The sequence below is a fragment of the Neomonachus schauinslandi genome, chromosome 10 (assembly GCF_002201575.2).
Source record: "Neomonachus schauinslandi chromosome 10, ASM220157v2, whole genome shotgun sequence".
Classification (NCBI taxonomy): domain Eukaryota; kingdom Metazoa; phylum Chordata; class Mammalia; order Carnivora; family Phocidae; genus Neomonachus; species Neomonachus schauinslandi.
In genome coordinates, this window is record NC_058412.1 from 87405092 (window position 1) to 87430864 (window position 25773).

Consider the following 25773-nt stretch of genomic DNA (forward strand, 5'->3'; position numbering starts at 1 on the left):
TCCCGGGACATGAGTGCTGGCTGAGGGCCAGGTGAACAGATGAAGACCACTGGCATACACCACCACCGTTGCTGAGGTTCGTGACAGCTAGTCCTTGTTGAAAGCCTACTCTGTGCTGGGCACTCTGCTAGGTGCTTTACCTGCCATCCTCATCAGTCCTCTGATCAGTGCCGAGGCTACTGTCAAGATTCCGTCCTGAGTAAGCAGCCCAGAGGAGCCAAGAGCTGCTGGGTCACAAGGGTGGTGGGTAACTGGCCAACCCCATTTTATCATCATGCAGCCCTCATTAGAGTTCTGTAATCATGGCTCTGTGTAAATACCTCAGTGCCCATCTGCAAAGTGACTTAAATACATGAAAACCTCCGTGGTGCATTGCACGGGGCCTCCCACTTATCGATGCCATGTTGGGATGACATGCCTTCGTTCTCAAGACAAAGCAGTAGAGCTGGCATTAAAATTTGGAAGCAAGTCCCAGATTTAAATCCAAATGGTGCAACTTTCTAGTTGATTACACTATGTCTGTTGATTACAATCTCAGAGGTTATGTTTTTTCTATTGGGTTGTTTTAAAAACCTAAGAGCTAATGATGTCCAAGACTTAGTGCCTGGTTCATAGTGAGCTCTCAAGAAATAGTCTACAGTATAATTAGTTATATATAAATATGTATATGTATATGTATACATATGTGTATATATATAGTCCATTTTACCTATGAGCCTAAGAGCAGTTAAGTGACTTGTTCAAGATCAGTCAGCTGATCAATGACAGTGACACCCCCTCCATCTATCTCCTCAGGGAGACAGTATCCTCTACTTCAGGAGCTCTTTCCTGCTGCACTGAACTTGGCTGGTCACCCAAAACCACTTGCCAGGCCCAGCTCCTGAGTGTTGTCCTCTGTTTCTGAGTCTAACAAACTGCTGTAATCACAGTGTTTTGGAGGACCCAGATCCCACTCCCACTTCTTCTTCTGTCCATTCAGCTCCCTTTTCAGAGTGCCCAGCACAGTGCCACAAGCAGAGCACTGAACAAAGGTTTCACTTAATGGTTTCAATCCTCAGGAAGAGCAAGAGGGCAGCATTCTGCAGCAGGCATCTTTCCCATCAAAAACAAAAGCTAGAGAAAGCACAGTCAGTTTGGCACATTGTTATCTGCTGCTTCCCTTCCCCGTTATTTTCATGAATCAATCTTCAACTTTGGTCTTTTGTGAGGGCAGTATTTTTGAAGATGTGTTTTCATGTTTAGAATAGCCAATAGCTAAATGCACATTTTTCCTGTCTCTTTTGATTAGCTTGTGAACTTCTTCCTCTTTATTTAGTATAGATCTTGTATTCCTCTACCCTTTCTGAAGATGCAGTACAAATTTATATTGTTATAACCGCTTCTCTGCTCTTACAGTAACTGTATTTTCAGGCAGAGATGTGTCTTTCCCCATCAAAATTTTAACAAGGCATAGCTTTTAATTACCCTTTCCCCATCTCCAATAGGAAACTTTCCAAACATGAAATTTTAATCAAAAGGCTTCCAAGTGTCCCTTGCTGTCTGGGAGCCAGACTCAGTATATGAAGATAAGGATGCACCATGTCCCTTCGTTTTTTATTTTGATTATCTAAAGGCTCCTCGAAGCCCCCAGCCAAATCCATGTGCATCAGGCCTCTCACCAGCTCCTTCCCAAATGTACAGCTGCGAGTCATTCTAACAGGTGTGAGGATTGATGCCCCTACTTCTCCAAGCTCTGGCCTTCCTGGAGGCCCCTGATGCCTGCCCCGTGATGTTCCTAACTGCCCGTAGGTTGATGTGGCATCTGAGAGTTGTTTGACCATCTTCTAAACTGATTTTATTTATTTTATTTTATTATGTTATGTTAATCACCATACATTACATCATTAGTTTTTGATGTAATTCAAAAATGCATTCATGGTTTGCATATAACACCCAGTGCTCCATTCAATACGTGCCCTCTTTAATATCCATCACCAGGCTAACCCATCCCCCCACCTCCCTCCCCTCTAGAACCCTCAGTTTGTTTCTCAGAGTCCATAGTCTCTCATGGTTTGTCTCCCCCTCCGATTCCCCTCCTTCATTCTTCCCCTCCTGCTATCTTCTTCTTCTTTTTTTTTTAAACATATAATGTATTATTTGTTTCAGAGGTACAGGTCTGTGATTCAACAGTCTTGCACAATTCACAGCTGATTTTGCTTTCTGTATCATTCTGTCTGTTGTGTCAGCCAGAGTCTGCCATGGCCATGCGGGCCCGGAGCGAGTGCGCAGCTGCAGGGTGCATGCCCCCACCTCCTGTCACCCACTGGCAGGAGCTGGTATCACCTTCCCTCCAAATGCCCTGTGACTATCACCATCACATGGTCCCCACTCCGTCTCCCCACCCGTGGCCGCGTGCTGATGACCTTGCCACCCAGAGTCACTCACTCACCTGCTCTCCTCCCCTTGTACCTCATCTGCCTCCAGCATGGCTCCGGGCAGCTCCCAGTGTCTGCCGAGCAGACTTCGGCCCCTCAGCCTACTCTCAGGGCACCAAGATATGCTGTCCCCTGCCTTTCTCATCTCCCAGGCATCTCCTCCGTTCCTTCCATACTTTCTCATGCCTCACCAGGACCAGATCACCCACAAGCCCACCCCCTTCATTATATCCAATCAGCCCAGCCCTCAAGGCCACCCCAAGTGCCCCCTCTTGTAAGACCACCTCCTCCATAAGCTAATAGCAAAAGTTCTTGCTGGTTCATCACATCTAGTACCATTATGGTCGAAGCAACAGGTGGCAACTTTTTCCTTTATTATGTTTTCCCTGTTAAACTAAAAGAAATACACATTTGACATAATGACTCAAACAAATACAAAAGTGCATCACACCCCTGTAACTAATATTAACAGTCTGGAAGGAATATTTCTATGCTTTCCTCAGACAGTCTGCAGATGCTCCCAGGTCACTGAGTGTCCACCCACGATCTGAACAGGACCCATGACCTGTGATCATTGTCTCCTGTATCTCAGCTCATGCAAACACAGAGTGAAAATGTGTGATTGTGTTTGATCCTTTGCTCTCAAAGGTAGAGTTCTCAGCCACCCTTCTGACTTTGAACAGAGCATGTACCCATTCATGGGCACAATCAGTTGGGGATTCCTCTTCAGGCTGAGGTTTTCCCAGACTATCAGGGCTAAGCCTTGCAGTCAAGTCTGAGTCGACATACGACGCACCATACTACCCACCATAGGTGGCCCAGCGTTCAGTGTGTGCCTGACCAGTGATTTTAAATGTTTCCCTGCACAAAGAACTAAGAATCTGTTTGAGAGGAACTATGCTGTGGCCACCTTAACATAGGTTAACAAAGGAGACAACCTGATAAAAAAAACATGGTACTTATAGGTCACATTTACAGGTTTACCTCATTTGAATGAAATGAATTATACCCCTGAAAATTTTAATGTCCCATTTTATAAATCAAGTTCTATTCTCTTTGGCTTTTTATAATTTCACAGAGAATTTCCCGTAATTTTTGGTTGACTCTTAAGTGGCAGCAGTTCTTAATTTAAGCTTTAAATTTCTTTTCCCTTTTGCCAAGTTTTTACATTAATGTTCTGTAAAACAATTAAGGCCCCTAGGGAGGCCCCTATTTTAATCATAACGAAAAACTATGATTGTATTATTTGTAAAATGTTTTACAGTTTTCCTATAATAAATGAACACCTTCAAATATCTCTTTTTTTAATGTTAGGTTTCCAGATGGTTCTTTTAAAGTAGGGTATGACTTTATTTTAGGGTATGTGTGTCCATATGTGTTAGTGTGTGCATGTGTGTGTGTGTACACACACAAATTTTTTTTAATGAAACTCATAAGCTCTTACTTCTCTAACATGGTGATACTCTGTTTACGTGCTGAGGAAGGCTTTCAGAACTACCTGTGTATCTCGAGAGCCAGAGCTTCTGGAACTACCTCATCGGATGCCAGCAGTCCTTGGCTCGTGCCTGTCCCTCTGGCTGCCGTGGCCTGTCTTGCTTGCTGAGCCTCCATTCATACATCCGCCCTTGCCCTTCAGAGTGCGACTAAGGGGGACGGCCCCACCGGGGAGCTGGTAGGCAGCTCAGACCCTCAGCTTAGACTCAGCACGCCCATGCGGGCCAACACTCGAAAGCGCGGCTTTAAACCCATGCATATTCTTTAGGCTGGGCATTTAGTAGGTGCTCAACGAACCAGTTTCCTTATTTCCCCACCTTCCCATGAAGCTGGTCCCCTCTCTGGGTTTCTACAGCACTATCTGTAGTCTTCTGAAATCATTAGCAGGTTGATACGTGACCATTGGCTTATAATTGATCCCTTCCTGGGTTCTGGATCAGAAGCACTCTTTTTGCCCCCATCTCAGACCTGCTGAGTTAGAATCTTTGAGGGTGGGGCCAACATTTACACTTTATCCAACTCCCTAGTTGGTTCTTTGTACCCAAAGTTGGAGAGCCGAGAGACCCCGTGTTGGCCTGTGGGCTCTCTCAAGGCAAGATGAGGGTTAACAGTGAGACACCTGCCTCAGGTGGAAATGAAGTTGATTTTATTCATTTAACAAAAACATACTGGGAGCTAACTAAGTGGTGGGTGTTTTGCAAAAACCTAAAAATAGCACATCATATAAACACATCATAAAAACAGCCACACAATCAAATATTTGTGACGCGCATTCATAGTTTAAAAAGCACTCTTCCATCTGTCATCTTAACAACTCGGTGTTGGCAGAGCCAGGACTCGGAGCTGCACCTTCATGCCACTGGCCTGGGCTGCCCCTGTGCTCCTATCCTATTCCAGGGGCAGAGGAAGGGGAGGGAGGCCTCATGTGAAGGTTGCCTGCATGGGCGCAGTGAAGGGCCTCACAGAGAAGGAGAAGCCCATCACGCATTTTGGGAGAAGATAGAAGATAAGGGCACGTTTCTCTGCAGATGTGCCTTCCACACGTGGGACTTATAAGAGGGAGGCATTTTGTTCCCACACTTCAGAGTGTTTGTTGTCCCCCTACAAGGCTGAAATGGCTGCACCGTGGCCTTGGGATGGAAAGTGACCCCTCCTCCAGAGAGGGGAATGGAGGCCACAGACGGAGGTAGCGGAATGCTGGCAGGAAACGGTGTAGGACAGCAGTGAGTCTCCTAAAACACTAAAACATACCTACAACGACCCCGAAATCATAACAGCGTCACCATTCTCTGCATCTGACTGGGCTCAGGAAAGTCCCTAATTTAGTCCTGTTCCCAGGAGAAACCCAGACAAATCCATCTTTCTTTTAATAACCTTTAGTCCAGATTAACCTGAAATTGTGTCCTCTAAAACTTCTTATTGTCCCGTGGTGTCACTCCTAAAATTGATCTGCAAGTCTGTTCCCACCACCAGCAAAGTGCCCATCAGCGGATTCTTACCTGCATCACCCAGAATAGGGCGACCGGCAAGGGAAAGACTTGGAACACCTACATCCTCACTCCCTGAACTCTGGGTGCATGGTAATCTCTAGGTCACCAAGCTCCACAGCAATCTGTAGTAACCGGGTACATAAGGCATTAGCAGAATTCTGTCACGGACGGCAAAGGAGAGGGTTTTCCAGTTGTGATATGAGTGTTTGCCAAAGTCAAATTAAGAAAACGATCTATTATATTTAATCGTGGGGAACTGGGACAGCAAAATTATCCATCACATCCGTGCACCTCTTTCCAAACCACAGCTAAGGCCACACTTCCTGCAAACATGCTAAGTGGCCCAGTGGCTCTGTCTTCTCTCCCGCACAGCACGCCCCACCATGGCGTGGCCCGTGGCTCCAGTGCTTTCTGTCCCAAGGCGGCGCCTTGCAGGAAAGCGTTTGTTGATCGAACCTCTGCTCTGCTCTTGAGGCAGAAGGACACCACCATAGGAGTCACAAGCGTGTCATGCTGGCTGACAGCTGGGCCCTGGTCCCTTCCTTTCTTTTTTAACTTGCTGGGGTGTCTCAGGTAGGGCTGTGGTTTCACCCCTGAAACTTCTAAGAGGCAGCTCCCCACTTCTCTCCTTGTTCTATCTCCTTCCACCTTTGTCACATATGAGGGAGAGGCCAGGGCCACCGGCTCTGAATGGAGGTGAGCTCATCGCTTGTCCCAGGGTGATAGGGACAGTCAGTGTGAAAACGCTCTCCCACACGGAGCCCCTTTGACTGGGATGCTGGCGGCCATCTCTCACGGCAGGTGCTGTCCCACTGGGCATGTGCCTCCTGACAGACCCCTCTGCCGGTGGTGCCCTTGACGATCCGGCATCACGGCCAAGTGGGCTTGTCCCTGCCCTGGTGCCCACACTCTCAAACAGCTCCACACGTGTTCGCCTCACCCCTGTTCCCGGAAGCCCGCTGGCCTCACGCCAGGGCCCGCCTGCACCCTCCCCTGCGGTCTGTCCCAGAGAGGCCCAGCCTAAGGCAGCGGCAGCAAAGGCGGCTGGGCCCACAGCCCCTCGGGGACTGCAGGCGGCGCCAGGCGGTGGCTCCTCCCCCCGGGGCACCGGCAGGGCTGCACATCCACTGCACAGCGGGCATAACTTAGGTCACTGTCTGTGCTTCTGGCCATATCCTGTTAAATCACTTGGCGTCTTCAGCTTCACTATCCCACTGGATTAGTAACTGGAATGTGAGCGTTGGATAGCATATAGCTTCTGTGATACTTGGATGTTTCGTTTGGGTGTCCACATGGCTCCCTAGGTCCGGTGGGCAGGCTCACCCTCCCGGAGCACCCAGAGGGCCATGAGCTATACACCGCCCCTCACGCCAACACTGTGTCCTCCAGTGCCCTCCCCTTCATGGCCTCGGATAAGGAGACTGTCATCATGAGGAGCAGACACACGCAGCCAGCTGTCAGCACCTCTCATTGGTGGTGGCCTCAGGAGCCCCAGCTACCTGGGAGACAAGGAAGCCTCTGATGCCAGCTGTGTGGCGCCCCCTCGTGGCCAAACTCACAAAGCTCTCCAAGTGTATCACCGCGCTTTGTGGCTGCGGAAGCAGGACAGAGCTGGGCAACTTAGAGTCAGGGGGCTATCCTTCGCTGCGTTACCCCACACCCACCTGCTCCCCACCAGCCTGGGGCTTGCTCGTGCCAGCAATTCCTCACCAGGGACAGTATCCAGGACATCTACTTCCATTCTTTCTATCAATATCCTTGCAAAGGGTAGAGAAAACATACGGACTTGTTCATACTAAAGTGTTACTGGCTTAGCTTAAGCATATGCATTTTAGAGATGTGCATTTTAAGAATATTTCGGCACCACTTAACCCACCCTCCCCCAGGAGCCTCTAACCATGCAAACAAGGAAGGTGGGAAGAGGAAAGCTTCCCTCAGCCCACCTCAAGGTCTGCTCAGCCTTGTGACCAAATGGCCATTGCTGACTCAGTGACTATAGCTTCAGACTTCCGTGTGCTGCCGCTGTCTTACACCGTGTGCCCATATCCCCCTGCCACCTGATTTCCACTGAACATTAGAAAACTAAACTCTCAGGATGCCTGGTTGCCTCAGTTGGTTGAGTGTCTGCCTTCGGCTTAGGTCATGATCTCGGGGTCCTGGGATTGAGCCCCGAGTCAAGCTCCCTGCTCAGCGGGGAATCTGCTTGTCCCTCTGCCTCCCCACCCCACTCATGGGTGCTCTCTCTCTCGAATAAATAAATAAAATCTTTAAGAAAAAAGAAAACTTGAGTAAGGCCATAAAAATGGTCAAATCCCAGAGCAAGGGTGTTGTTCTAAAAGCACTTCTGCATGTACACACTTTCTATTTCACACATACATCGCTCACTGGCAATGTTTCACACACTTCCTTACGTGCTTTGTGATCAGCAGGCTGAGGGAGGCTGATGTGCCCACTCACTGACAGCAATACGCAGAATTCAGGGCAGACATAGTGGCTGGTCCCGGCCACCCGAGGACACTGCCCGGATCCTTCTCTGGGTCTGTGTGGCCACCCCAGCCTGCCTCTCAGTTCCTCATTGAGAGCTTGCTCTGAGCCTCCAGGATGTGAGACTAAGGAAAGAAGGGTCAAGGTAGTACTGAGCGGGGCCTCCAGTGAAGACTCTGTGCTCATCGTCCCACCGGCAGGTGGCTTTGCGGGGCGTGGTGGGTAGTCCTCCACGAGAACTGAGAGTGAGCTATGGAGCAGGGGAGGGGTCTGCACATTGTAGTGGGACGGTGTATTCATGGCCCCATGATTGTAAGGGCAGATTCTTCTGATTATGTCACTGGTTTTGTGTGTGAGGAGCCGTGACCTCATGTTGTCACATTCTGTAACAGCCCTTTCTCTTAAGATAAGGAAGCCACCTACTGGGCAAAGAGGTCTTATCAGGATGTTTCTCATTGAGGGAAGTTGCCTTCACTGGGGAGCTGCCCTTGGCTCTGGGACAAGCGGTCCTTCCCGCCTGCAAAGAACTTTCTCAGGGAATAAATGTGACACGCACACATACACACTGTGTGGTACAAATAATTCTGCAGAGGAAAGTTTGCATACAGTGCTGCCCAGGGTTTCCAAACAAAGATGTGCAGGATACATGGGCTTCGGCTATATAAACCCAGGGGTTGAGGGAGCTAATCTCAAGAAGCCTGATGTAGAATCATTTCACTGCCTGCTCAGGTAAAAAGAAGCCAGTTGTGTTGACTGCTGGTTCCTGTGGCTCAGCAAGTGAAGTCCCCATCCGGATGGCCCTGCCATGGCAGGGGGTACGTTGTTGGGAAGGGCCCCCCACAGCATCCTCTCCCGGGAACGGTACCTTCGGGCCTGCCCCTGGGCCTCCTGGGTCTGTTCTGAGTACTTGTGCCAGGTTTGGGGAAAGAAAGGAAAATAAGAGTTGGAGAAACTTTCAGTCTTAGCTCTGTTTTCTTTCTTTAACCAGCTTTACAAGATTTTGTTTAAAGTTTCTAAATAAGATGATATTTCTCTCCCTGCTCACTAACAACAAGGGCATTTAGGAGTATTAACCCACTGGATTTCAATTCTGTGTGTCTTTCCAGAAAGAGAAGAAGAGTGGGCTGCTGAAGCTTCTCGCTGGGGCATCCACCAAGAAGAAATCTCGCTCCCCACCATCCATCTCTCCAACCCACGACCCCCAGGTGGCAGTGGACACCTCACTCCAGGGTGCAGTGGGGCCCGAAGTGTCCTCGCTGTCCATCCACGGCAGGGCAGGGTCCTGCCCCATAGAGAGCGAGATGCAAGGTGCCGTGGGCATGGAACCACTGCACAGAAAGGCGGGCTCCTTGGATCTGAACTTCTCCTCTTCCCCCTCCAGGCAAGCACCTCTCTCCATGGCTGCCATTCGTCCTGAGCCCAAGCCTTTGTCCAGGGAGAGGTAAGGGGGGGGGGAGGTGGGCTCACGTCCTCTGGCACCTTGGTGTGGGCTTGTCTCTGAGATTGGAGCCATTGAGGGAAACAGTGACAGTGGGGATGTTCGGCAGATTAAATTTACCAAACATCCCTCTTACCCACATCTACTAGGCTCCTGAGCTTGGATGGTGAGCATCAGATAAAACACATTTGGGAATGAAGGGGAGCATATTTCACATTCTGAATCCACCTGGGTCCTGAGTTTGGGATTTGCAAGGGATTCATCAGGACATTTGGCAGAACTGATGGGGTACTGAGCCCAAAGAGTGAGTGATGATGTTAGTGAGGGACTATGTCCCCTCAGCCCTGTGGGAAACCTGGAGTGAACCCCTGGGCTGAGTCCCATGGTCTTTGTGCCCTACCCTGGAAGCAGCTGTGACATCTTAAAATTATAAAGCATTACTCCCAAATTGGCTTCAATGTATATAGTCTACTGGGTTGAACTATACAAAATTGCCAATATTCATTTGTTCTTTACCAAAACCAGAAATTTCACAGTTAAGCCTAGAGTTTTACAGAGCAATAAACTGAATCTACCGGGGAGGGGGCCTCGGGTGCCAGAACTTTACAAGGGGTCAGAGGCTGGGCCCATTTGAGGTAGGCCTTCGAGAGCTTCGAATAAGGGTTGGAAGGCACTGCAGAGAGAGGGGATTGTGTCAAATTAGGACAGTGGCGAAGTCCTTTCCCTTCTAAGTGCCTTCTCGTTGGAACGCTGCTTAAACAGTAAAAATGTGAGCAGTCTCCTGAGAAAGCAATCTTGGCGTTTCTGTCAGAATCCCCCCTCCCATCAGCCATACTGCCTGACGGCCTGCTCTTTCGCATGCCCCCAGTGCCTAAAGCCTAGAAGGCCACCACTGTCCTCTGAGCACCCACTAACCTCTGGCGCCAAGGCAGAGCTAGCTGAGGTTCCGCCTAAATGGGGGATGACAAACCTTTTCTGTCAAGGCCCAGATGGTAAAGTCCGCAGACGTTGTAGGTCATAAGGTCTCTGTCACAACTACTCAGCTCTGCCATGACAGTGTGGGAGCAGCTATCGACAAAGCGGAAATGATGGGTGTGGGTGTTCCAGTAAAACTCTACTGACGGACACCAAAATTTAAATTTCATGTGATTTTCTTGTGTCATAAAATAGTCTTATTTTGATGTGGTTTTCAACCATTTAAAAAAATAACCGTATTCTTAGTCTCGGACCACACAAATCAGCCACAGGCAGGTTTGCCAAGACATACCCAGACGATGGGCTGTAGCTGGGCTGATGCTGTGGTGCTGAGACCCAGGGCCGCAGAGAAGACAATCTCCCCAGGTGGTGGAGGGGCAGCGCGAGCTGGTTATGGATTTCTAATCAAGCGTTGTAGTGTAAGTCCGCATTTATGCTTGCATTTAGAATGATAGCTTACATTTTTGGAGTGACATTCAGTCACCAACCAGTATGGATTCCAGCCATAAACACCTAGAACAACCATGCTGTGCATGCGGCTTACCATCTGTTGACACTGTTCTCAGTGTCTTGTGTGTGTTACCTCAGTCCTTGCAAGAACCCTACAAATTCGGTATCCCATCTTATAGAGGAAGAAACAGAGGTTATTGAAGGCTGTCACTTGCTCAAGATCACACAGTGAGTTAGCAGCCAAGCCAGGGCTTGAAGCCAATTTGGGGGTAATGCTTTATAATTTTAAGATGTCACAGCTGCTTCCAGGGTAGGGCACAAAGGCCATGGGACTCAGCCCAGGGGTCCACTCCAGGTTTCCCACAGGTCTTTGCTGGCTCAGAGCCTCAGAGCCTGGGCTCTGACCCACTAAGAGGAGCATGGTCAGCTGTCCCCCCAATGTACAGTCTGCCACCAAGGAACCTGGGTGTCTCTGGCCTTCAAACAGTATGGACCATGTCACAGCCCTGCCAGGATATCAGCATATGCTTCTGGGTCCTCCACAGTTGCTCACCAACCCCCTGTCTGTCCAAGATATACCTGCTGTTCAGACTCACTCAGTGCAGAACCCATTACCATGAAGTGCCTCCCCTATAGCAAACCCCCAAGCCCTGCGGAGACTGGGTTCACACCTTACCACACCACACCTGATACCACACCGCACACATGCCACACACATGCACACACATACCCCCAAACACACACACCACACACGTACATGTACCGCACATACCACATGCCACACACATACCTCACACACATCTCACACAAATACCACACACACACACACACACTTTCTCTCTCTTCCTCTATTCCCCTCCAGGGAGCCTCCTCCAACTTTCTGTAACTCTTTCATGTCAGAACCTTCTTCCTTCCACAAGACCAACCCCCAGCGGCCTGTGATTTCTGAATGTGGTTCCCAGTCCTTTGCCTCAGGTCACAAAGTTGGTGACTCCTGAGAATGACAGACCTAGATATTTCAAAGCTGCTCTCATATCTCCCCTAGGTTTCTATTCTCCTCAGATCCCTTGACTTCCAGACTCCTTCATAAAAGGTCTTAAAAGACCCTATTCTAAAAAATCATGGGAGTCTATGATTAACTAGAAAGTTCAGAGAATTACTCTCATTCTGTGAATATTCCATCTAATCAGGGCTTATTGTACCCAGAGACTCGTGGCACCCTGCTTGTCCCCAGCACGTTGTGTAGCTCGTTAGTGATGAGAGTTTTCAAAATACAGCCTGAAACCAAGCTACTGCCTAATGAGCCCCCAAATGCCCCCTCCCCTCACCCTGTGCAGTCCATAGGCTGCCTCATGTCCTGGGGAGCCCCAGCAGGTTGGAGCAAGGGTTTAACAATGGAAAGGCTTAGTCTCTGGGCTGAGGCAGCTCCAGAAAGCACTTGGCCAAGGGCCCCTGCAGGCTCGTGAATAAAACTTAGCCCGCAGCTGGAGGGGAGCAGCTGTAACAAGACTCTCTGCTGCGGAGGCCCGGGCATTCTCTCTGCAGGCCACAGACTGGCAGAGAGCCTGCTGTGTGCAAGGCCACTTTACAGGTTCAAAGGTGGGAGAAAGGCAAAGGGCAGCTGGGGCAGAGACTCCAGGAGGGGAGTCTGAGGAGGGGGCCTCTCTCACCCTGAGCAGAGCGGCGGGGCTGTGGTTGCTGCATGTCCGGGGGGGTCTCCTATGTACAAAATCCCTCGGATCTCTCCATTTCCCTCCTGAGGATTTGGGAAGACACTGGGAGCTGCTCTCCAAACTGCTCACAGAGGAAGGAAGTTTGGGCTGGAGGGAGGCCACCCAGGGAAGCGAACCACGGAGAACTCCCCCCAGGCCCACCGGGCCAGGCCTGCAACCCAGCTCACTAGAGGCAGGCCTGGCTCTCAGGAGACCTGTAGGAGCCGAACCCACAGGCCTAATAGGTAAACCAGAGTGCCCATTACTAACCCTTGCTCGGGAACCTACTCTTAGGTAGATATATTAAGCCCTATGGACAGTGTATGCAGGGAGCCACATTTCTGGAAGGTACTTGGGTACACATAAGAGCAGGGTAGTTATGGGATCCAGTAACACTGTCTAATGCCCTGTCTCCCTGGCGGGAATATGCCGACCCTGGGCAGGTGCAGCGGAGTTCCTGGGCCAGCCGCCCCACCGCACGTCCTCTAGATGCCTGCCTCCTGGCTCTCTTACCCCTCGGGGAGGTTGCAGAGTGGCTCTGAGAAACAGGTGCACTGACCACTTATCAGCCAGTTCACCCAAATAGGTGCCTTCATTCTTTGAGTCCCCGTTCCCCCATCTACAAAGTGAGGATACACCTATCTGATAGTTACAATATTTGTAAAACACATAAATCAATACTTGGGAAATTATGAATGCATGAAAAAGAACAATAGTAATATATGAAATGATGTCTGTAATAATATGAAGTAGTGTGACATATAGAAGAATAATCTGATGATGCCTCCAGGGCTGCCTGGCACCTCCTCCCCCACTTTTGATTGGCAACATTTTTTTCCCCACATGTTCACATAGTCCATGTATTTATCCTCACCTCTTACCGGCCTGTGAATTGTTTGGCTTTGTTAGGATTTAAAAGATTTTTGGCTTTGATCTGTTATGTGTCATGGTAGGCAGAGTAATGGCTTCCCAAAGATGTCTATGCCCTAATCCCCAAAACCATGACTTTGTGGCCTCACATGGTCTCAAGGAATGAAAGCTGCAGGCATAATAAAGGTTGTTAACCAGCTGACTCTAAAATGGAGAGATTATCTTGGATTATCCGGGCAGGCCCAGTGTGACCACAGAGTCCTTGTAAGTAAAAAAGGAAGGCAGCAGAGAGGGTCGAGGTGATGCAGTGTGAGGACTCAAAGATGCAGGAAGGAGTGTCCAGCCAGGAATGTGGGCAGCTTCTAGGAGCTGCAAAAGACAGGGGAGTGCATTCCCCCTTGAGCCTCCAGAAGGAATGCATCCTGTGAGACTGTTAGATGTCTGACTTAAAGAACTGTGAGTAAGAAACTTGTGCTGAATTATTGTGGAAACTTGTTACAGCAGCAATAGGCAACTAATACATGTGTTGGTATTAGAGTTCAGTGTGCAGGATATAGACGTACGCTTACTTCCAAGTTCCTAGAGGGACCTTGCTCTGCAATGATCGCATTCTACCAGGTTGGGGATTGCACATCATCAACAGCACTAAAGCAAGTGCTCTGAAGAGCCTGCCACTCAGAGGCCCCCTTGGGAGCCCTGCTGTCAGGAGGGGGCAGATGACACAGGAGGAGGACACACCACACCGCACATGTAAAGTTAATTGCAATATGCAATGGTAGGAATTCATTCTGATTTTGAGCCTTCTGATTTCCTGAGTTTTATGTCTGAAAATGATCTGTGGTTGACATAACCTTACCTCAGCACAGGGAAGTCTCTTCTGATTTATGACGCCACGGTCACAACATGGGAGTAGCTGCTGTCCTTAACTGTTCATTTGGCCCTTTGTGTCTATAACAGGGAGTATCAATTACTTTCAAGCAGCAGGAAAAATAGCTCAGAGTCTTGGAATGATCTGGACAGGAACGTTAAATCCTCGACTCTTATACAAAAGGCCCATATCATCCAGCTGGGCTCATTAAGTCATTGAATTGCTCAGAAGCACCAAATTACTTTCTTTCTAGCAAATTATATTTTCAGAGTTGCTTGTTGCTTCACATCTGGCAGTTGAGGCAAAAGCCAAAACTTGTGTTTGAAGTCTGAGAAATCATCTCACTCATTGCCTTTTCTTCCTCGGAGAAGAGAAGGCGGCGGGTGTTTGGAGAAGGGTGGAGGAGGGCAGAGAGCCGCAGGTAGGGTCTGCACTGGTCCCTGCCGTCGCACACACAGCCTGGGTGCCGGACCCACAGATCTCACAAACACGGAGGCCAGCTGTCCTTTGGGGAGTGGCTGCAGGCAGCCATTTACAGAGATTCTGGGCTGGGAGGAGGGCAAGAGGCATACTGTCCTTTCTCTCCTCCTTTATACCCCAAAAGCCAGTGTCTGAAGCCCAGGGACAGCAGTGGGAATGGGCCCAACCCTCCCACACCTGCAGCCATTCCAAAGCACTTAGCTTGCCTGGCTGGCCCTGCGCCCTCAGCAATAGGAGTCCTGCTGGCCTGCCAACGTGGCCTCAGGAGCCACCTTGCTCTCTGCCCTCTGCTCTCACAGCCTGGAACAAGCTGGGACCGGGAGCTTCCCAGAGTGGGGCCTGGGTCTTCTCTGCCTGTGTATCATCCCCCAGCCTCCAGAGTACCAACCCCAGGTGCCCCAAACCATGGCTTCCCTGTCCTGATCCCAGTGGGCCAGCGCCCCAGGCCCTATGCACAGGTGGCTGAAGAATGAAGACTTGCTCAGCACTTTCACCTTGACTCCCAGACAGCAGCAAGCAAACATTCGTCCATAGAACTTGTTGAAAATCCATACTCCTGGACCCATTCCACAGAGATTCATTAGTGGGTCCAGGATAGAGCCAGGGATCTGACCCAGGGGTCGTGGAGTCTATGGCCACACTTTAAGAAAAGCTGATGTAGGATCTCTTTGGTTTATAATGTCCTGCTTTCTCCCAAACCAGAATATACAGGTCAGAGGCTCCACGTAGAGAGCCCCGTGACAGTCCTCAGGACAGCCAGCTGCAGGGACACCTGGGTGATCTCCTTCAGGGGCCATTTGTGTGGCTGTGGCCGATGGGGGAGGCAGAACCCAGGCGACAGGCCTTCACAGCCGGCAGCCCAAGGGAGATTGAGGGTGAAGGAACCACAGCCCAGGCACTGCCAGGGAGGAGAGAGCAGCGGGACAGTGCCTCCCAGGGGTGGGCCCTATTGTCCAGGTCAAGCCCGGCCTCCAAGGTCCAGCATTACCAACCCTCCAATAAATGGCTCCTCCCCTGGCTCATTTCCTCTTCAGGGGTGACCCAGTCCCCGAAGGCCATCGGTCATTCTGCTCCTGGGCCATTAGTCTGGCTGACATTCCTCTCCTGTGGCCAATGGCAGGCAGCACGAGTTGAAGTGTACGCTCTGGGCTGGGCAGAGGGGCTGTTTGCTGGGTGGTTGCCGTGGAGCCGCAGGTCCAGCTACACGCACTGCCCACCTCCGCACCAGCAGCCGAAGCTGCCCTCCTCCAGTTGCAGCACCCCCAGGCGAGGCCACAGTCCAAGCTGGGCCAGAGGGAGGGACTGCATTTCAGGCAGGCACATTCCAGCTGTATAGATCGGGGTCCACAAGGACAGCACGGGGAAATTATTCTTTTTAATTTTAATAAACAATAAAAAGGTTGTTTAAAAATTAAAATCAAAGTAGAAAATTTTAAAAGTGGGGGAAGTAGCCCCAAATTATAATAATTTACACTGGATGAAAAGGAAAGGCAGAGAGAAGAGCAGGCCCTGGGGGTCATCCTCCAGCCTAGGGTCAGGCTCACCCAATGTGGTGTTTGTTTCCCCCCCAGGTACCGCGTGGTGGTCTCGTATCCTCCCCAGAGTGAGGCGGAGATTGAGCTGAAGGAAGGCGACATTGTCTTTGTGCACAAGAAGCGGGAGGACGGCTGGTACAAGGGGACCCTGCAGAGGAATGGCCGCACCGGTCTCTTCCCGGGCAGCTTTGTGGAGAGCTTCTGAAGACACGCTCCCCACACCCCACTCCCCAGGCACGAAGGCTCCCCGAGATCCCCAGGGGGCAGAGAGAGGCAGTCAGGCCACGGAGGGTCCAGGTCCCTTTCGAGGCTCCTGGCGAGGCCACCCTGGACGGGGACGGGAGCCGGGGGATGTGGAGGTCGTGCCTTTGCCCACAACCCCCCACCAAGAGCACACCCTGGGGGTCATTCTCCGACAAAATGCTTCCCTCTGCATAAACTGTAAAGAAATATCTTTGAAAAGAGAAGCTGCTGATGCGGGTCGATTGGCTCTGTGACGGACTGCTAAGCGGCAGCATTCTTGTTCGCTGCCCACACGAGCCTGGAAGCTGCGGAAGGGCTGCAGGGCTTGGGTGGCGGGCACGGGGCTCAGGGCATCGGCAGAATGTCTTGACGAGCTGCCCTGGGCTTCTCGTGGGGGGTCCAGATTGCTCCATCACCTCTCTATATACCTCAGTCGCCTGCCACCTGGCCACTCAGCAGGGGTGTTCCCGGCGCAGGGCCTTGGCCGGGTGGCCAGCGTCCCTGGGGCAGCCCAGCACGCAGCTCCTGTTGGAGGCACAAGATCGCACTTGGCTTTGTCTCCTACCCATATTATAAGCCACACGTTTCATTTTGCCGCCACTGTCCCTTTGCATTGCTTCTTTCTTACAACATCTTTTTAAAGTAAAGCTGTTAGACTTTCTATATTTCTAATAGGTCATACATTGCCTATTTTTCATACATCTGGTGCTGCCTTTTTGTAAAACCAGTTTTGACTTGGTTGAGCTTGAAAGAAAAAAATGAGCTGATATCAAGTGGGCAGAATTTTTATATGTACCATGTGAATTTTGGAAAACTCTGAAAAGCCCACATACCTAACATCAGTGCTGGCTACTGGTCTGTGAAGAAGAGGGAACCCATTTAAGTGGTTGGAGGGAGTTTGGAAAAAGCCAGTTTCTTTAAACCCTTACCAAAGCCCCGTGCTATGTCTAGACAGTGGTAATTATTATTCAAGAACTGGAACCATTTCAAGGAAGGGTCACTATAATTGCCTTTTGTGTGGCAGTAAAAAGAACATGAAGGTCAACCCCAGCCTAGGAAGGCAGAATTTTCCTTTTATTGCTTTAGAGAAAATGACTACAATTAGCATTATCAAAATATGATTTCTCAGTACTGAAACGTGCAGTTTTCAACCACAGTTCAGATTTACCACCTTGTGACGGTTTCGTCTTTTTTTTTTTTTTAAATAAATGCTTCCCTATCAGGCAGTACAAATGTTGGTCTAGAGACTGGAAGTACAATGAGGAGAAAAGGGATTTGAGCCATTGCTGCAGACTTGCAGAATCCAAGGGAGCCAGGAGGAGAGAGAGGGGAAGGGGCACCTTTGATCCTGGGACCTTGCCCTGGACAGGGTCCATCAAGGCCTCTTCCTGAGCCCAGCAGCCCAGCCCTCCCACAGACACGGATGGGAGAAGCCCTGTCATGAGGCAGTCTCGTTCTCAAGAGAGTCAGACCTTAAGGATAGGAATGTTCCTATCAGCTCAAAGTCACAATTCATAAGCCCCTTCTCTCTTTACTGTTACAAAGCCACTCAAGTTTAAATTAGGCAGACTAAATTAGCCTTTGGTAACATAGGATCGCCTGGTTTTCAAAGATGCAACAAAATCCAGAAACACATTCCCTCGCTTGATGCCAAATACCCTCTGAAATACCAAACACTTATTTTCAGAGTTCCTAATTTGGGGATGTGACTTGGCTATCTGTTACCTCCAGGTGGCTACCATGCTGGTGGGATCACGCCTAGACAAAGGCTCTTCTCCTCTCTCCAGATGATCATAGATTTAAGAGACTTGAGAAATTTGTTCTGAATCAAAGAAACACAAAATCCAGCTTAAACCCAGGGAGCCCTGGACATGAGTTAATGACAACCAGAAGGTATCCACTTGCCATTGATGCCAAATGAGTCACCTGCCAGGCACAAAAATCATGTGCGTGTTTAAAATAATGCCATCACCAAAAATGTGCATGGATTAACATGCTGAGTGAGACACGGGTTCCCCAGGGAGACCAGAACTAACTCAAATCCCCAGATAATAAGGAAAGCTTTTTTAAAACCATGAAGGCAGTTACCAAGCAACAAAACAGACTAACTTGGACCTTATTTCCTCTCCCAGCCACCGCCCACACGATGCTCGTGGTAGGTGGGAATCGCTGAACAGCCTAGTGAGGCAGCAGCAACCAGCACCCCTCACGACAGAGAGCTGGGGCCAGCGTCCAGTGCCTTTGCAAGGCATCAGCTGGCCTCTCTTGTGGCAGAGTTGGGGCAGGCATTGGTATGACCTCGGGAAGGAAACAAGGCCATACGCCAACCATCACCAGGACATCCTTTGGGGTGGGACTCCCAGACAGCAGGGAAGTGCACGACCAGCCCCCACGCTCTGGGCTGCTGGCAAACACATCCCGCCAAATCCATCAGCCTTCGTGACCATTTAGCCCACAGACAAGAGCAGGAGCAGAATTAGACCCTTTGGGCCAACTTGCCCTGAAGAACAAACTCATTTTGGCTACTAAGATGAAACCAGCACCTTGTCTGAACCCTCACATTCTACCCTGGCCCAGCAACTTACACTTCTTGGTTATCAGTGGCATTTGGCAGCCAAGGTGACTCACTTTGAGGAATGCAGTAGAGTCCATAGCCACCACTGAGGTCAGCGGACACTGAAATGACGGGGATATCTGGTCCACCAAAGGGCCTCAGAAGTGGAGTGGGGAGACCGTGGGCAAACAATTCCCTGGCAGCCTCACTGTGTGAATACCAGGCTCTGGCACCCCAAACAAGCTCAGCTGCCTGGCTGGGAAGTTCTTTGTACTTTGCACAGTTCACACACACACACACACATACACACATACACCGATGTTTTTGTTATACACAAATGTCAGCGTGTGATTTTGGAAGAACTGACAGTGACGACAAACTATGATGCCTGTGTTTCTGAGTCTTTAAATAAAAATGAACATGGAGAGGTCTTGTGTCTGGATGATGCGAGCAGTGAGGTTGGGGGCAGAGGCCGAGTGGGCCCAAGCAGAAATGCCCAAGTGGATAGGAACATGAGGGGGCAGGTGCCACACTGTGTCCCTGCTGGCCAGCACAATGGCTCACACACCTACCACCACAGAATGCTTCCGTGTGGGGAGCACAGGGTGGTGGGTCATTAAGGAGACCAGGAATGTCAAGACAGCCATATCCAGCACATGCCAGAGATCCACTGGTTGGGCAGTAAGTATTGAGCCACAGGCTGGTCAGTGTGCAGAACCTCTAGCTCTCCTCCAGTGGCTCGTTTGCCTGGAAGGTAGAGTGACTTTTTCCAGATGACTCACATTCCTTTCTTGTGGGAAAGTGTTTTGTGCCAGCAGCAAAGTCCATCAATTCCAGAAGTGCCTGGAATTGACCTCCCAGACCAGCACACTCATCGCCCTGCCCTTGTCTGTCTGGCCCTCACAGTGCCCGAGCTGTGGGGAGCTATTCTCTGGAGCACAAGGAGGAGAGGGCCTGGAATCCACCAACAGCGGGGACTTCAGGAGGCCACCGACCTCCAGAAAAGTGGGCCTGTCTCCACATCAGCCAGATAGACCCATGCCTGGCAGAGGGCCACCCTACCAGCCTGAAACATGTCAGGGTGCTTCTTGAAATAGGATCTCACTGCCTTCGTAGCCAAGACACCCACCAAGTCTTTGACTATCACACATATCCTTGAGCTGGAAGAAAGCTCAGCACGGAGCCATTTTACTCTTCTACAAAAATTAAGTGAATGTGTATAAACACAGGTTATGGATGGGGAGTATAGTGAGGGCCCAACACCATAATAAGGAAGTATGCTACACGCTCACTTAACCCTCCCGCCCTCAGTGAAAGATACTCTTATTCTCATTTGCTAGATGAGCAATCTTCACCTTAGAAGAGGTGAAATGAATTGCCTCAGGTCACACTGCTCACAGAACATTATGACCCAGATTCAAGCCTACTGTAGCTCCACAAGCTGGACCCTAAACCCTCTACAGAAATAAAATGTCAAGAATGAGAGCATGAAAAGATGGGGACAGAGAACATGTAGGCAGTGCCCATCACAATATATCAAGAAAGGGTGCCCGGTCGGACAATGCACAAGTCTGTGGGGCAGGGGTACCCTGACTATAGAGGCAGATATGGCAACCTCGCAGGATCTGGTGCCATTTTACATTCAAGTCACATAACTTCTGTGTTCTGAACCCATGCTCACTAAGCAAACAGAACTAACTTCCTTTTGCTGGTTTAACACCCACAGGGAGAACAGCTTTCTATTCAAGGAAACTCGACCAGTCAGCCTGCATACTGGGCATTTGTCACCAGTCACCAGTAAGCTGAACCTTCAGCGGAGGGCTCAGGCCCTGTGGATTTTATGAGCAGGAGTCACATCTCTGCCTCTAACTTACAAGGTGGCATGTCTGCACCGGGAGAGCACTGGGTCTTCTTTCCCAGAGGAGAAGCTCCGCAGGCAGTCCTTCATTTACATTTCTTCATGAAGAGCCATACTGGGTGCTGCCGGGCAAGCTCCAGGGAGTAAGAGCGGCCAGCCGTCAGCAGAGCTGCTAGGACAACTCACACCTGGCTGTTAACAAGATGGGCTAGTCTGGGAGAGATGCACAGAGTTGTGTGAAGACTCATGGGAGCGGGAGTCAAGCCCCTCGGATGCCTCCCTGTGAATCTCTGCTGAAACTGTGCTTTTTAGAGGGTGGGGGAGGCCAGGGCCTGCGGCCTTTCCAAATGAAGGGACTGACATATTATCCAAAATCTTTTCCTTATACTTGATTTACAAACACTATCTCCCTTCGTCCCCACAGCATCTCCTTGAAATGTGGTCCTTATTCTCATTTTATAGATGAAGAAATCAAGACTCTAAGAAATTCTATTAGCTCTGAGTTAAACAAGTGGCAGGGCCAAGACTTCTGACATCCAATCTCTGGCTCTTTACTGAATGCAGCAGAAATCCTAAAATGATGGTTGTAGCAGCCAACACTTACTCTGCTATCTGTTGGAACCACCTTTGGAGCTGGGCACTGCTGTCGTACTATTTATAGATGGAGAACCAGAGGCAACACAAGACCTGATGCCTGGTGTAAGACCACACGCTAGTGCATGGGGGAGCTGTGGTTGAAAGAGGCTTGAATGCCAAGAGGAGTCTATGCTCAGTCCCATAGGCAGGGCAGCCATTGATGATTATTAGCAGCCTGCTCTGAGCTGTGCCTGACGGAACACACTCTGGGGCCATACTAGAGGGAAGGAAGGACCAGAGCATCTCTAGGTCCCTTCCAATGTTGAGATAAATGTTTCTCCTCTCACTTAGACCTGACATGTGGAGGCAAGACACAGCATCCCCTCATAAAGCCTGTGCAGCTCAGAGAAAATGCTACAGCCTGAATCCCTCCCTCCCTAAGCGAGTTCCCACCACTGGCCTGGTCTCACAGACCCAGTCACCATCTTTGTGGATCTTATAAAGATCCTTATTGATTTGAACATGTTGGAGTTCTCATCTCTTTTTCAATTGGTATTACCCTTCCAAGTGGCTCTCTTAATCTCCCAAAGGAGGCTGCACTTGGTTGCCCACAAGGGAGTGCATCATGGGCTTGTGAGCTGCAGGTGTTCTGATTTAGGTCAAGCTATTGTCATCCCAATATCCAAGGCTTGCCCTAATATGCTGAGGTCTGTCCCTCTGTGCCGTTTTTCCAGAACCAGAATTGGACAACTTTTCATTTGTCCATGTTGACAGGTGCTAGCCATTGGCTCCTCTCAGAACTAGTCTTGTGCTCTACAAGATTAACTGACATGTTAAGGATTAAATCCCTGACACCCAAAAATGTTGATAGACTGTCATTAGTCATTATTTGAAAATGTCAGAAAACCAACTGGAATAAATAAAAAGAGGGAAATTCTTGACTCAAGTAATTGAAAAACCAAGGGCAACCATCTGGGATATGCGAAAATGATGGGGGGGGGGTGGTTCTGGTTGTTACAATGACTAGGGAAACGTCCTTCATTTTGCTGGTAGGAACTGGAGATGGTAAACATCTTGCAATGTGTAGAATGTCCTGCCCAAAATACAAATTGTATATTTATTAAGAAGCTAGTTTAGGGGTGCCTAGGCGGTCAGTCAGTTAAGCGTCTGCCTTGGCTCAGGTCATGATCCTGGAGTCCCAGGGTCGAGTTGCACATGGGGCTCCCTGCTCAGTGGGGAGTCTGCTTCTCCCTCTGACCCTCCCCCTTCTCGTGCTCTCACTCTCTCTCTCTCTCCCAAAGAAATAAATAAAATCTTTAAAAAAAGAAGAAGGAACTAGTTTGGGTATATCTTACTTCAGGCACAGCTGGATCCAGGTACTCATATGCTCCTGGCTTTGCTGTCCTCCATGTTGGCTCCTGTCTCTCAGGCAGGTGCTCTCCACATCACTAGCAGGTTTGGGATGCCTAACACCTCAGCTATCCCCGCAGAAAGAGAGTTTCTCTTTCTCAGTGATCCCAGACAAAATCTTAGGATTGACCCCACTGGTTCAGACTGGGCCCATGCCTATCTCCCTGACTCGGCCATTGTGCAGAGGGCAGGAATTTGCTAACTGATGGGACCTGAGATAAAGGCTGTCTCTGAGCTCTCATCCAGCCAAACCACGTGGATTGAAGATGGGGGCAAGAGGATGCCCTATAGTGCTGGTGGCAAAAGTGAAGGAGATTATGACTGACCAGCTAAAACCAGCAGATGCCCACTCCACAGGGCTATCCCCCACCCCAGGACACCGCCCCTAGAAACATCCTAGCAAAGTCTGAGAAAGTGGCCCATCAGAGAGACTGCACCATACTTCTGAAGGTGAGATATAAACACCAAATCTCAAAAAAGTCCCATAGGAAATACGACAGACTTGGACATAAACATGGAGTAAAATTCTCAGTTTGGAGGAAGTCACGTTCTTCAGTGCCCTAAAAAATAGAACCAGATGAAAGCCAGGAGGCTGAAAGGAGGTGTCATGGAGGAAGTGTACCCATCCAGGCACCTTGGCGGCCTCCAGTCTTCATCCATCACTCCCCAGGACATGCATGGCCAGGGGGCACTCACGGGTGCCAGGCTGCCCCTCCAGACAGGGTGAGGGAGGATGGAGTTTACAGTCTGGCAAGGAAGGCCAGTCTCGAATGAGTAACTAGAAGCATGAAAGGCCCTGTGGCTGAGGAGAACAGGGGTTGGTAGCACATGGCAGAGGGATCCAGCCTGCTCAAGGGTGAGATTCAAGCTTCTTCCTGCCTGGAGATTCTTGGCAAGAATGGGCAGTGCCAAGATAGCAGGGAAGAAGCTCCCTCCTGCCCAGAAATTGGGTAAGCACATTTCTGCCAGACAAATCTGAGGATGTGGCCCATTTTATCACGGTCGTTTCAGGACATTTGCTCTGCATCTGTGCACCTTCTCCCCATCCCTCCCACTTGTACTCATTTATGCAACAGCTGTTTCCTAAGACTTCTTGTGCCAGGCACCAGCATCACGGAGAAGAATGTAGGCAAGACAATCCAGCTCAAGAGGCCAAGCATCCCCGGGAGCTTCAGCCTGGTGGGGCCCTGGTGGGTCAGTCAGAAAATATTGTGTTTGGTGCTATGGAAACAGGCGAGCAAACCCATGATGCCTGTGTTATCCTGCTGGGGCTGCTGTGACAGAGGGCCACAGAGTGGGTGGCATAAACAACAGACATTTATTTCCTCCCTCTTCTAGAGGCTGGAAGTCTGAGGTGTCAGCAGAGTGCTTTCTCCCTAGGCCTCTCTCCTTGGCTTCTAGATGGCCACCTTCTCTCTGTGCCTTCACATGGCCTTCCTCTGTGTATGTCTGAATCCAAATTTCTCATCTTATGAGGACAGTCATACTGGACCATGACCCACCCTCACAACCTCCTTTTAGCTTAATCACCTCTTTAAGGACCTGTCTCCAACCAAGTACAGTCACATATAAATTTGGGGGGACACAGCTCAGCCCGTAATAGTGCCTATGCTCATGGAGACCGCGTTGCAATGAAGATCATAAGTTAAATACTTAGATAATAGCTATTAGGCAGGTAATTACTATAGTACAAAGTACAGAGGGATCACAAGGAAAATCTCATTTGTTGCTGGGGGAGCAGCATGGCAGGTCGTTTTTAGAGAGAGGGAAGTCTGTTCTGGTGGATGACGTGCATATGCAAGTACCCAGAGGGGCAGGAGAGAGCTGGGCCAAGCTGAGGGGGGGAGGGGAGAAGAGAGAGGGCAGGGCAGGGGAGAGGTGTGGGGGACAGAAGGAGGAACTGAGATGCAAAGGGTCAGGCAAGCAGGGGTGAGCCTTCTAGGCCAAAGGCAAGAGTGCCCCTTTGAAGAGTTGTGAGGAGTGTGGCACAATCATATCTGTTCTTTAAATTCCCTCTGTGGGCAAGGTAGAGAACGGATCGTATGAATGTAGGGAAGCCAATGAAGAAGCTACTGCAAAGTTCCTGGAAAGACGTGGTGGTGTCCTTGCATAGAGTGGGGGCAAGGACATGGAGAAATGGGCAGACTGGAAGGCCCTCTCCAATAAGCTAACCCATGGTGAAGGCCAAGGAGGAAGCTGTCCGCATGTCCCTGAGGAAGACCACTCTTAGGTAACGTTTCTCTTATGTGCAGTTATTTCTTTATAAGACTGTAAAGAAAACCAGAGGAGGTGGTGGGGGTCGGGGGAGGGAAGGGAGGATGCCCGGGAACCCTCCCAACTATAGGCCTATTTGTTAGTCAGGGTTCTTTAGAGAAACAAAGCCAGCAGGGTATATATAGACATATAAAAGGAGGTTTATTACAGGAATTGGCTCACACAATGATGGAGGCTGAGAAGTCCCACGATCTGCTGTCGGCAAGCTGGAGCCCCAGGAAAGCCTGTGGTGTAATTCAGTCTGAGTCCGAAGGCCCGAGAACCAGGAGCCCCGGTGTCTGAGGGCAAGAGATGAACGTTCAGCTCAAGCAGAAATTCAGCCTAAGAGGAAATTCAGCCCTCCTTTGCCTTTTTGTTAAATTCCATCTCCACAGATTGGATGGCACCCACCCACGTTGATGAGGGCATATCTTCTTTACTCACCTACTGATTCAAATGCTAATCTCCTCCAGAAACACCCTCACAGGCACACCCAGAAAGATTATTTTATCAGCTCTTTGGGCCTCCCTTCACCCAATCAAGGTGACACAGGAAATTAACCATCCCAGCTACCATAGCCCCTCAGGGTGCCCCATGTAGCAGGCCCAACGGACCCCTGGCTTGTGGCTGCCAGGAGACTCTCTTCACACGATGGTGGGTGCTTTTGCT

The 25773-nt window shown here is 49.9% G+C and overlaps 1 protein-coding gene across 1 annotated transcript in view; it reads left to right on the forward strand.

The window, feature by feature from the left end:
* Positions 1-16415, forward strand: part of SH3RF3 (SH3 domain containing ring finger 3) — a 383766-nt gene extending 367351 nt beyond the window's left edge. Inside the window, exons 10-11 of the mRNA XM_021680271.1 lie at positions 8989-9323; positions 16247-16415. Coding sequence (XP_021535946.1) covers positions 8989-9323; positions 16247-16415 — 504 coding nt within the window. The remainder of the gene's footprint in view (positions 1-8988; positions 9324-16246) is intronic.
* The last annotated feature ends 9358 nt before the right edge of the window (positions 16416-25773 follow it).